At 38.0% G+C, this 13,027-nt stretch overlaps 3 protein-coding genes across 3 annotated transcripts; all 3 read right to left on the reverse strand.

Moving 5' to 3' along the window:
- Positions 1–2,728: 2,728 nt before the first annotated feature.
- On the reverse strand, positions 2,729–3,712 carry LOC141012063 (olfactory receptor 52Z1P-like). The gene has a single exon (XM_073485446.1). It carries the CDS (start codon positions 3,710–3,712, stop codon positions 2,729–2,731), a length of 984 nt encoding a protein of 327 aa, XP_073341547.1.
- A 2,285-nt stretch (positions 3,713–5,997) lies between these two features.
- On the reverse strand, positions 5,998–6,960 carry LOC141016096 (olfactory receptor 52E8-like). Its single transcript, XM_073490356.1, has one exon. It carries the CDS (start codon positions 6,958–6,960, stop codon positions 5,998–6,000), a length of 963 nt encoding a protein of 320 aa, XP_073346457.1.
- Positions 6,961–9,446: 2,486 nt separating this feature from the next.
- Positions 9,447–10,412, reverse strand: LOC141015669 (olfactory receptor 52E8-like). Its single transcript, XM_073489814.1, has one exon. The coding sequence runs from the start codon at positions 10,410–10,412 to the stop codon at positions 9,447–9,449; it is 966 nt and encodes a 321-aa protein (XP_073345915.1).
- Between the last annotated feature and the right edge of the window lie 2,615 nt (positions 10,413–13,027).

The following is a 13,027-nucleotide window of genomic DNA, read 5'->3' on the forward strand; positions in this document are numbered from 1 at the left end:
TGCAGCTCTGAAGGGTGATTTAAAGCTCCAGCAGTCAGGTACATATACAGGAATCTTTGCTGATGACTTAAATATGTTTTGGAGTAAGAATTCTTTCTTAAAGTAATTACTAAATAAATAATACGTAATTACTCTTTATGACAGGATTCACTGGATGTGTGCAGTATTTCAACGTGACCGGTTACACTCTGCCTGTCAGTGGACACAGTGTGATGATGGACGTCTGGCCGAGCTCGACTCTCATCCAGTCGAGCTGCAGCTCTCCGGGCGTCTGCCTCCCCTCGCCCTGCTCTGAGGAGGACACACCGAGGAGAAGTCAAAAGCGGTGGAGTTGTGGACCTGCTGTGCAGAACAGCTCCTCCTGCATCTGTTTACATAATGTCTCTGACCACTCCTGTGACATCTGCGTCTCTGCAACAGAGAGCCGCGATCAGTGCTCTGAGGCGCAGAGCAGCGTGCCGCTGTGGCTCATAGCTGTGATTCTTCCTCTCATCTCCATCCTGGTGATCATAGGAATGTTTGTTGCTCTTTACAGAGTGAGGCGACGGAACGCAAAGCGTCAGAGCGAGAGCCCGCCAGTGAAAACAGAACAAGGCACAGACAACGTGGGGTTTTGCTTTGATGACAACAGAACGCTCACAGGTGCTGCAGAACAACAGAAACAACATGACCGAGTGAGTGCTGATGAGCAGAGAGAAAGTGTGGAGTTTTACTGTGATGCCAGTCTGTCAAGCATTCAGCCAGTGCCCAGTGGTGAGCTGGAGTATTATGAAATCGGCAGCATCTCTAGTGCATTTCACTCAGACACTGCCTCACTGCAGCTCAGCTGGCAGAAGCATGCTTACAGCACAAAGCGTGTGAAAGCTGAACCTAGACGGTGGGGAGATTTGAGGATGCTGTTAGCAGGATTTAAGAAAGAACGTTCCAGTGAAGAGAGGGCATCGAAGCCTCAAAATGTGGCCTCTCTAAACAAGCAGTTGTTGAATAAGATTGATGCAGAGCCGTCTCACCATACAGAGCCTTGTCACATGAAGATGTTCCTACAACCAGAGTACCTGGAACCTGTACAATCCCTGACTTTTGAAGAAATTAGTAAACTGAACACTCCTCTGGAACAAACAATGTCACATCGAGTATCCCCTCATCGGTGCACCGGGATGATCAATGATGTTTCATCTGACAGTGAAACAGACAGCACAATAACTGGCACAGTGTCTGAGTGCAGACAGTTTTCTTTCATCAGTGCCAGGAAATACATACATGAGCAGTCACCCTTCAGACAACAAGGCATCTTGCCTGTCAGCTCATTCTTCAAACACACCTCTCAGTCTGCTGCTGGTCAGCAGGACGCTGAGGGTCCTCCCTCCAGTATGTTTGAGCAATGGGAGAGTATTTTAAATATGCACCTACCTTTTTGCTGCTATGCTCCAGTATTTGAGGATATTGCACGTCTTCCCACTGAACCCAGTCATAGCTATGATATGCAAAGTGACATAGAAGAAATCATTTGATGTTATTCTTCTCCGTGTAGCTAATAAGTCAGGTGGAAAAATACTAAATATATATGCAGTCTGTTACTTGCAGTCTAATCTCCAGAATAAATGTTGGCAATGGACATTTCTGTAAACTACCACCATATGTTGCAAATGTACTTTTTTTTTTTTTTGGTTGCAACTTTATTTTGGTTTAGGTTCGATTTTCTATTTTATGTTGTGACAGTGATGTGCCTGTGGCCTGGTTAGATTTACCAAAATACCGAAAAAATATAATTATCATTAGTTTTTAGATTCATTAGTGGCTACAATGGTGGTGAAATACTGACTCAATAACATTCAAAAGCTTTTTCAAAACCTCCTCCACCAACACCCACCTCCAGATTTGTTCATCTTCTGATTTGAATTTAAAGATGTGATTGGACTTGCATCCACGGTGCTCACTTTATTTGAACATGTCCTGATACTTTGGCTCTATCTAGTGGAGAAACTCAAGCCTACATCCAGAGGCACTCTGTATAGATTGTGTTTATTGTGTCCATGATATTAGCCTGCAGAATGATTTCTCTGATATAATCAATAATCATGTAAAAAAAAATTATCAGATGCATTTTTGTAAAAACTGAGATTTTTAATCAATTGTTATGTGTCAACATGTTGTTCTCAGTCCGAGGGGTTTTATATTACGTTTAAGTGTGCGGACAATCACAGTTTTAGATTCAGAGTCAAGATGGATTTGTATCAGAAGAAAGTTGATTTTATATTCATCTGAATCAATTTATGAATAGAAGGATTCTACTTTTGGCACTTGATGTCATTCTGTCTCAGTTTCACTTGCTAAAGATCTTCATCAAATACATAAATGATTATAGGAAAAAACATGGGATTAAAAGAACATTTAAAATAAAAATAACTACAGTACATTTATATCCATTGATGAATTTAAGGGCATCATAGAGAAGGATATGGTGAAGGAGGCATGTTGTTGTTGAATAGCTGTTCTTCTGTTTTATTGTGGATTTTTGTATCGTTTTTTTAATTTAATGTTGCAATATGATATGTTGAGATTTTGTACAACTGCTACCGGTCAAGAAAATGATGGAATAAACATGAACAAAACTCATTGTAGAAATAAAACAAATGGTAATAACATCATTTCTGTCACCCGTCTTACATGTTATGGCACTTTTATGACAACCAACACACACTACACTATTTTCCATTTGAAATAGAAATCACTTAATATTTTCTTTATGATTAGATGCAATTGCAATGCTTACTTTTCTTTTTTTAAACCTCCGTATCAAAGCCTTTTTAATGTCCTTAGTCTTGAAACAGTAGATGATTGGATTGACTACAGCAGGTATGAGGCTGTACATCATGGTGATAACAACACGAGCATCCGTGCCAAATCTGTATCCCAAATTGTTGGCGATATAGACGAAACATCTGGGCACATAATAAAGGCAGGTGATAAAGATCTGAGGAGCGCAGGTGGACAGGACTTTGTATCGCCCCTCCGTATGAGACATTTTCAGAACAGCTACGATTATAGAAAAGTAAGAAAAGATGATGAATGACAAAGGACCCAAGAGACCTAACAGGGCCATTCCAAGTGCAACATTCTTAACATATGCAACATTTTCACCACATCCCAGCTTAGTTATTGATATATGATCACAGTAGCACTGTGTGATGATATTTTGGTCACAGTAGGGCAAAGTCAAAGCATGAAGCACAACGCCCAACATACGTATGAAGGTTATAACCCAGCACGCGCTACAAGCAATAGAAACTGTTTTGTTTGTAAATGTAACAGGATATCGAAAAGGCAACCATATGGCAACAAAGCGATCCAAAGCCATAATCAGCAAAATTAAAGAATGAATCGCTCCCAAAGCATGAACAAAATACATTTGTGCAAAGCAGGTGCCGAATGAAGTTATCATGTCATTCCACCAATATCTGGCAATGACTTTTGGGAGAGTCACAGTGCTGAACACAATGTCTGTCATCGCAAGGTGGAAAAAGATCAGATATGTTGGTTTGTGAAGAGTCCTCTCAAACATAATTACAGCTGAAATGAAGGCATTTCCAATCACAATAGCGAGGAAGATGAGTAGAAGAAGAACAGACACTGGTCCATAGTACTCAGACGTAAGTCCAGGGAATCCAGTGATGATGAAGTCTTTGATGGTTGTAACATTGGTGTATTTCATAGTGAAACAAGTCAATGAAAATCAAATAAAACAATGAAGCCTCGAAATGAAATAAGAGAAGAGAGATGGAGTTAATAGCACTCTAGTGTCATTGCTGATGCAGTGATATTAAAGAAAGGCTGCTAGAGGATATTTCACATGCTATGATTACTTTGCACTGCATGATACCCTTGCTGTAACTCTGAACACTACAGTCTGGCTCCACTAACGTGTCACTTTATATAAAGACCATCTGCAGGGTCTGATCCAATGATGTAAGAGGAGATTAACACTCCTAGGACCCTGCACCCATGTGACCTCTGTCTGTGCTGTTGACTGATATTTGGGAAAAGTTGTAGTGACACTAAATTTAAAGTTAATGAAACTTCAGTTAATAGCTATTTCTCTGTTAAAAAACTAACATATGTTGCAACTCCATAAAGAACATCCACATTATGTTTATAGATGAATTACACAGTATTTATTAAACATTTACAGTGTAATATCAACATTAGTAGCAACTTAACAATAAATAACTGCTCATTTCATTGTTTGTTAAAAGTTAAATAACTATTAACTAAAGTTTAATTTACTATAAATGTATCATTTATTAATGATGGTAAGTGTTGTGTTTAATGCATCTTACAGAAGCAGAAATCAGTTCATGTATACAGACTACTGTATAAACCTGACCTGGTAAAGGCCTCTGCACATGTTACTTGTTGTTGTAGTTATTTGAAGGGGGGCTATGATGATATGAGGAGGATGTTGAATAAGAAATGTGGAAACATTGAATTACAGAGGTAGAATAACAGTATACATTTCTCTAAGAATCTCCTTGGAGGCTGGTAGCACAGAATGTTACTTTGTAAATGTGCTGCTTGTGACTTTGATCCTGATAATACTGGCCTCGAAATATTATCAGTATGTGGCCTCTTTATTAAGTTTTGTTGACTTTAACTAAGATCATTCACTGTGGTTAACGTTTTCTGCAGTCAAGAGGCAGAACAACTGGAGGTCTCTTTGCTCTAGGTCTATGCGAAGAAAATTGTTTCAAATCCTGCTAATTTATTCTAAAATTACCATGTATAAAGGTATAAGCGGTTAAACCGTATCTTGAGATCGCATTCGGGAATTGCATGATGACACTCGTTTGTATAAAAGGCCTAAACTTACGTGCCAGGCCCCTAAATAACTTGATTAAAATGAGCTTGTAATTTTAAGCAATAGTTTGACATTTTGACTTGAGTGATACTGATCTGTCCCGAGCAGCAGCAAGAAGAATGTCAAAATGAAACAAAAGTTACTCGTCAGTACCTCACTAATCAATACATCAGTTGTTTAATCTGTAAAATATTTTTTTTTTTAAAAAAGCCCAAGTGTATATTCAGCATGTTGTTGTTGTCCTGGAGTCTCTGCCAGTTGCCTTGCAACTCCCGGAAGACCCTGTTTCAAGCCAAGAAATTGTCTCGCACATAACCCCTATAGACAATAATAGCTTAGCCCTTTCCATTATTTGAAAGTTTTTTAAACAGTAGATGCTTATCGAAAACATGTTCACAATAATGCTAGATTGTGTCCATATGTTATTTCTGCAGATTTTCAAACAAAGTGCTTTACAAAAAAGCAACATAGTGACCTGGAAAGAACAAATGAGATTTTCTGATTTGCCTCCCTCTGCTAATATATCCAGAGCTGAGAGACCCAAAGAGAAAAGGCTCAGTCACCCTCACCAATGCTGCATGTAGTTGGAAGAATCAGGACCCCTGTGTTGTGGCTCATAGAGGATTGTATGAAAATAAGTTTATCTTTATTGCACCTGTCAAAAACAAAGTTACAAATAACTTTATAATTAAAACATAAATTAAAAGCAAACAAGAGCAAGAACCTAAGAAATGAGCAAGATAAAATTTGAAAAAAAAAAACAACAACAAACAACACCATACGATTTAAGTTTTGAGACGAGATTTAAAGGAGGATACTGAGTTCGTCAGGATTTTGGAACCATTAATAGGGCTGCTCTGTCAGAGGATCTCAAGCAGCGATCAGGCTCAAAGGGGGTTAACAAATAATGAAGACTATTCAAAGCTGTAAAAGACAAGCAGTAAAATCTTCTATCAATTCTAAGACTCAGAGGTATCAACAAGGATTGGCATGATGTGGTCACTTCTCTTTGTACTGCAGTGATAAATGTTTAAATTACAATTTAGTCAGAGTCAGCAGTAGAAAACTATTTATTACATGATTCATTATTGCACAAGCCTCTGCTTTATTATTTTATCAACTGCACATTGCCGTGCTGTATTTTATCCAGTTTTTGTGCTGGTATTTATCTTCCCCATGAAGAATTTCCTCTTCAAGTGTTCTTTGATGTCCTTGGTTTTGAAGCAGTATATTATGGGGTTGACAGCAGCAGGTAAAAGACTGTACAGCATCACAACAACTATGCGAACAGGAACACTGAAACTAAATCCTACATTATTTGCCAGGTACACAAAGCACCTGGGCATATAATACAGGCATGTGATGAGAAGCTGCGGCGAACACGTAGACAGAGTCTTGATGCGTCCCTCTGAGCTGGACAGTCTCATAACAACGCCAATGATGACAAAATAAGAGAAGATAATAAAAGCCAGTGGCACCAACAAACTGAACATGGCGAGACCGAATGCAACCAGCTGAACTCCTTGTACATGCTCACATCCAAGCACTGTTATTGCTATATGGTCACAATAGCACTGTACAATTATGTTTGAATTGCAGAAAGGCAACGTGAGAGCATCAAAAACTATGCCCACCATCCATGATGATGGCATCAGCCACGATATTCCACAAAGCACAGAGGCAGTGCCGTTTGTGAAAAGAATTGGGTAACGGAGTGGAGATATGATTGCAATAAAACGATCAAGGGCCATCACCATCAGGATGAAAGAATGAGTCGCTCCTAAGAAATGAACAAAATACATTTGTGCAAAGCATCCATAAAATGAAATAATGCTGTCATCAAACCAATATTTTGAAATGACTTTTGGCAGAGTAACAGTTCCAAACAGTAAGTCAGTTAATGCCAAGTGACAAAAGATCAGATATGTAGGTTTGTGAAGAGACTTTTCATATTTAACAATTGCTAAAATAAATATATTTCCTACACCTATAGCCAGGAAGAGTATAAAAAGCAGGGCTGACGCAGGTCCATAATACTTCGGTGAAAGTCCAGGAAATCCAAGGATGAAGAAATTATTTATCCTCGTTACATTAGTGTCAAACATAATCAGTTGAATTCCCAAAAACCACCTGTCAAATAAAAAAACACAGCAATTAGAGCAGTTATCAAAAGTTTACAAAAAGGAAAAATAACATGGAGGCATTAACAAGAGACCAAACTACTTCAAATCTGATGGCTATGCAATAAAAAGCAAACAAAGCAAAAGCCACCACAGTGTGATTACAAGTTTCTTGAAGTGTAAATCTCACCTTGTGAAACTCAACACAACTCTGCCTCCACAAGCGGATCGCCACTCATGGGAGCACTGCCACCTAATATCTGTTGAACGCCTTGTTTGGATACTACACTTTATATAAACAGGCAGATCCCCAGAGGCTCAGTTCCAGTGTGCAGTTCCAGTAAAACAGACTTAATTCAATCCCAGTTATGTTTTAAATCAACTTGATAAGGAAGTATGTTTCAGAAAAAATAATTGAAAAGCTGTTGAGCTGTTGAAATCTCTGTCTTGAGAACTTTTAAATGTTTCGTGGTTTTGTTAAGGCCCTCAAAACATTTTTGTAAGTTAGACACCTACATTTCCCACAATGCAACGTAACCACTGAGTGACATCACTGGAGGCAATTTATCTGATTACATGCAGCTTGCTCTGGAGCCACAAAAGGTTTTACACCTCTTTGTCCACGTATTCAGTGGTACTCCCCAAGACCTGTAAATATCCTTTAACGTGTATAACTGTTGGAGTTGCCTTTTAATGCTGCCATGTGTACAGTTTGAAAAGCTCTGACTCAAAACCCTCAGATGTAAAAATTTTTAAAAATTGCAGAAAAAGCAATAGTGTAACTGTTACTTAGCACATTTTAATTTAGCAGTGTCATGTGTTTATGTTAATATGTCTAATAGGGAAATCTTGTGCCAGTGCAGGAAGTTGAAAAAACACAGAGAAGTGGAATTTCATGCCAAAGTCATTCCCAAAGTTGCACTGTGCTGCCTGTGTGAAACACCACAGCTGTGCCACTGCACAGGTGCCAAAAAATGGACTTTCACATAATAGAAATTGTAATGCACTACCACTGGCATTGTCATCTATGTCCTGGTTTCTGTTCGCTGAGTACAAGCAGATTTTAGAACTAATTCTAAAATGGTTATCTTTTCTCAAATAGGGTTGTATTGATATAAGGGAAGTGATGACTAACAGTTTCAATCAATGGTTAATGTGCACTTAACCATAACCTCCTATATAGATAATATAAAGCTGAGAAAACCTGAGCGCCTGAGAAAGATTTAAGACTTCAGCTTAGCGACCACTGAATTGCAGCGTTCAAGAAAATTACTAAAAAACTAAGACAGCTGAGAAATTGTTTACAAGGACTGACTTGAGAGTTTGCAGCTACTTTAATCAATGCTTGTAAAACAGATCAGAAACACAGTACAGACGGAGGAAGAACTGAAGCTACAGTTCTAAGGTACTGTGTAAAAAACACCTGCTGCTTCTCTAGAGAGTTTGATGAGGATTGTAGGGGTAGAAATGATGAATGACTTTGCTGATTTGAATGTTTTTTGTAATTACTGACTATGCTGTTGTGTTTTTTTCCTAAGTTAAGTGGTAACATCGGCCACATAAACTTAAGTATATACATCAGTAAGCGATCGCTGTTCATAACGGTGGGATGTAAGGCGCTGTTTTTGCTTTGTGTCATCTTAACTTTGAGGCAGTTGAGTCAGTTATAATCACACTGGATGCATACAAGTTCATACAGATTAAATGAATAAAAAAAGCGAGCCTTGACTTTGTTACAGTAGAACATTTTAATTAATGACAAAGAGACTGTGGTTATTTAGGAATTGTTATCGATTTCTTCTGCATTGCTACACCAACACACACACAAACACACACACACAATAACATTTCTTTTTGTCTGTTTCTCCTCTTCTCACATTTACCTACACACAAATACCATATCAACATATTAAGACACGATGCTCATCTGATCAGTGTCTGTCCACGTTCGCCCACGTCGATGAGATCATCTTACATTTTGAGATTATAAAACATATATTTAAACTGAATAAAAAAACACTGGTTGAGACATATTTTTAAACATTAAAAGACAAGGATAACAATATCATAATCATATCTTAATTGACTATTAACACAAAGATACAGAAAGTGTCAAAACATTTTTGTCAGAGCTGACACTAAATCACTGGGTCGAACATGGCTCGCAATTCTATGGACTTCAATTACAAGTTTTGTTTATTTAAAAAAAAAGCTATGCTCTCATTTTAAATGCAAGCACGTGTACTCAGTTATCAGTTTTATGGGTTCATTACAACAACTTTCTAAAGATGTTAAATCACACATTCTTTTTCACACAGGTGTCGTTTCTCAGTGCACTAGATGGACATTGACTGATTCTTGTGCACTAAAGGCACAGAAAAGACAAAGGAAGGCCAAGACTCAAATCTGAGGAAATGGCAACGGTTAAAGGTTGAGGTTCGATGCATTCAGCTACATCTGTCAGCTTCACATCAATATGAAAGCTTGATCTCTATGCCGATTTTAGTTCTCCTCAGCCTCTTCATCAACATCTGCTTAATGTCATGAGTCTTGAAGCAATATATGATTGGATTAACAGCAGGAGGAAGAAGACTGTACAGCAGTATCAACAAAATCCGAACATCTAAACTGAAAGAAAATCCAACAGTATTTGCTACATAAACAAAACACCTGGGTAAGTAAAAAAGACATGTGATGAATATTTGTGGCGTACAAGTTGATAAGGTTTTTTTGCGCCCTGCAACATTGGCCATTTTCATAATAACCACAATAATGGAGGTGTAGGAAAAGATGATGAACGCAAGAGGAAGCAAAAGACAAAACATGGCCAAGCACAGAGTAGTGACTGCGACTACTCTGACGTCCTCACCACACGCCTGACTCGTGATAGAAATGTGGTCACAGTAGCACTGAGTGATGACGTTTGATTTACAGAAAGGTAGAGTGAGAGCGTGGAGTACAGTAGCTACCATCACAGGCAGAGGTATGAGCCAAGCAAACCCACAGAGCACAGATATGATGTCATTTGTGATTAGGACCGGATAACGCAGTGGAATACATATCGCAATAAATCGATCGAGAGCCATCACCAGCAAGATGAAAGAGGTCACTGATCCTAAATAATGAACAAAGAACATCTGTGTAAAGCACCCATAAAATGAAATAAAGCTGTCATCAAACCAGTATTTTGATATGATCTTCGGGAGAGTCACAGTGCCAAATGTTAAGTCGTTCAGTGCCAGGTGACAGAAGACCAGATACGTCGGTTTTTGCAGAGACTTCTCATAGGCAACAAATGCTAAAATGAAAATATTTCCTACTACAATAGACAGGTAGATGAATAAGAGGAGAGCTGACACAGGTCCATAATAATGAGGTAAAAGTCCTGGAAATCCAAGGATGGAGAAACTTCTCATCCTTGTAAAATTGGTGATCATAATTTGAGTTTACAATGAGAATCTGTCAGATGCAAAACATGAAATAAAGACCTGGAAGGCAAAAACAATGTTTAGACCTTTAAGATGTTAATTGCAGAATGTAACATTAACATACCACATCACTGAACAGACATATACAGTATATCTAAAAGCAGTATATCTCATGACTGTTATGCTCTGCTACATCCAGTTTGAATACAGGTCTTGTTTTCCCACTGCAATGAATGGATGCCAGGCAATATCAGCCTTTTATCAAGTTCATCATATCCTCAACGGATCATGATGTGATTCAAAGAGTCACGTGTTGTTTTTTATCTTTCCAATCATGAGTGCGACTTGAGGAACACATCGAAACAGCATGAATACAACGCACGCATGAACTTCTAATATATGAATGCGTAGGTAAAGTATAAATATTGGTAAAGAAAAAAATTAGGAAAGTGATATCAATAAAGGACACACCAACACTCATTTTCATCATTTATTTTAGTTTTAATCTGCACATCATTATAAAGAAATTCGTCATCGTTACAAGTTAGCTTGTGTTCCAGCCAGAAAATTCATTTAACCAAATGCCATCAAAAGTATGTTCATATTCGACTACTGTGCTTTGCACGAGCAAGTACATTTTGTAGCAAATGCAATAATGCCTGGATTACATTCTTTTTTATAAACATAATGAGGAAACTATTGTATTGAAAGTATGTGGCAGATGTTCTCTGTCAACATATTTCATTTTTCAACATAAAGCATTATTTTTTTATAGTTATGATTATCTAACTCAAAGCTCCTGATTAAGGCTGAAAGAGAGACTGTAACCTTGGTTATATGTTGACGAAGTGAACACTTACTTGAAACACAACACAGGATGCAAAGAGTATGTTTTTTTTTATTTCATCTTACGCTAACATTAAAAGGAACAGTTCAACTGTAAAATACATATTTTCCTCTTAGTGCTTGTTTTCCATCTGGTTTTTTTTGGTTCAAGTGTCTGATTTTTGGAGGCATCTGCCATAGAGAAGTCGGCCTTCTCTCGAATGTAATGGAAATAGATGGCACTCAGCTTTTGGTGTTTAAAGTGCAAAAAAAAAAAAAAACTTTTGAAAAACTCAACTCAAAACTCTTCAGAAGTCATAACCCATCACTCAAGCTTATCAACACAGTCCTTGTTTTTGAGCTGTTTTGAGGCACTATTTCCTTTCTACTGAACCACAACTGTATCACCGTGCAGAAATATGCATCATGCTCCTGCTTGTGACAGTGCAGGATGTAAACAGTAATGCCATTATTCTTAGCTGATGTTTAACATTAGCTAGCTTGGTTAGGTTAATTACTGTAGACCGCCTCTTGTTCATAGATGCAGCAGGGATATGATTGCAGTTCATTATTTTAGAAAGACTGTGGCTTTCAAAAACACTGTAGCATTATAATGAGGTGTACTGTCTGTGTGTTCTAAATTACAGTAAATGAGCAAATGATTAGTAACATTTAAAAATAAAGATAAAACCATGATTATAAGGCCACTGCTAGGTTTAAAAATTCTGACAGTGGTGAAGAGTCATGTGTACTGTTTACAGAATATGGTGAAAACTAATGAGAATGAAGGAATGAACAAAATACATCTGAGTGAAGCAGGCTCCAAAAGATACTATCCTGTCATCCCACCAATATCTGGATATCATTTAAGGCCACCGTCCCAAACAGCAAATCATTCATTGCCAGATGATGGAATATCAGATACATCGGTTTATAAAGACGCCTCTCAATCCCAGCGTAAACTAAAATGAAAACGTTTCCAATGAGGATGAAGAAGTAGGTGAAGAAAAGAAGGGCAGACACAGGTCCATCATATGCCGGGTCAAGTCAAGTATCGTGAAGTCTTCGACTGTTGTTATGTTCATATCAATCATTATAGTATATGTGTTAAAATAGTGGAAAAAATGTACAAGATTGTAAATGGTCATCGATCATCATTCAGACATTATCAAGACATTATCCAGTTTCTTTCCTGTTGCCTTTTGAAGGGTAATTTTTTAGTTAAAGAGCTTAGAGGCAAATGACAAACCTGAGAATCAAAGTGGCACTACATCCTCATCCAAACACAACTCTATACAGCATCTTACACCGATCAGGCATAACATTATAACCTGACCACCTGCCTAATATTGTGAAGGTTCCCCTTGTGCAGCCAAAACAGCTCTGACCTGTCAAGACATGGACTTGGGGTGGTGCATGTCAAGTGGCATTCACATGAATGCCAGCACCCAAAGTTTCCCAGCAGAACATTGCATTGTGATGAGATGATCAATGTTATTCACGTCACCTGTCAGTGGTTTTAATGTTGTGGCTGATCGGTGTATATACTATATGCTCCTCAGAGAATGATGTTATCATCATCAGTCATCATGACTCTGTCTCTCTGCTGCCACTTTGTCAGTTGCTGTCTCCCTCTCTTGTGTAATATCATATTATTCATGATCATTTTTGAATACGATAAAAAGAAATCATATTGTGGTAATGGCAGTTTTTCGACGTGATAGCATAATACCATAAGGCACAGCAACACCAAGCATGAAGGCAAAAGTAATACCATTTTTCAGACCAATATTAGTGTG

Source organism: Pagrus major, chromosome 2 (genome assembly GCF_040436345.1).
Source record: "Pagrus major chromosome 2, Pma_NU_1.0".
NCBI classification, from domain to species: domain Eukaryota; kingdom Metazoa; phylum Chordata; class Actinopteri; order Spariformes; family Sparidae; genus Pagrus; species Pagrus major.

What these genes read in the sequence shown, in the direction of transcription:
- LOC141012063 (XM_073485446.1), bottom strand. Translation starts at nt 3,712, where the DNA reads ATGAAATACACCAATGTTACAACCATCAAAGACTTCATCATCACTGGA.
- LOC141015669 (XM_073489814.1), bottom strand. Translation starts at nt 10,412, where the DNA reads ATGATCACCAATTTTACAAGGATGAGAAGTTTCTCCATCCTTGGATTT.
- LOC141016096 (XM_073490356.1), bottom strand. Translation starts at nt 6,960, where the DNA reads ATGTTTGACACTAATGTAACGAGGATAAATAATTTCTTCATCCTTGGA.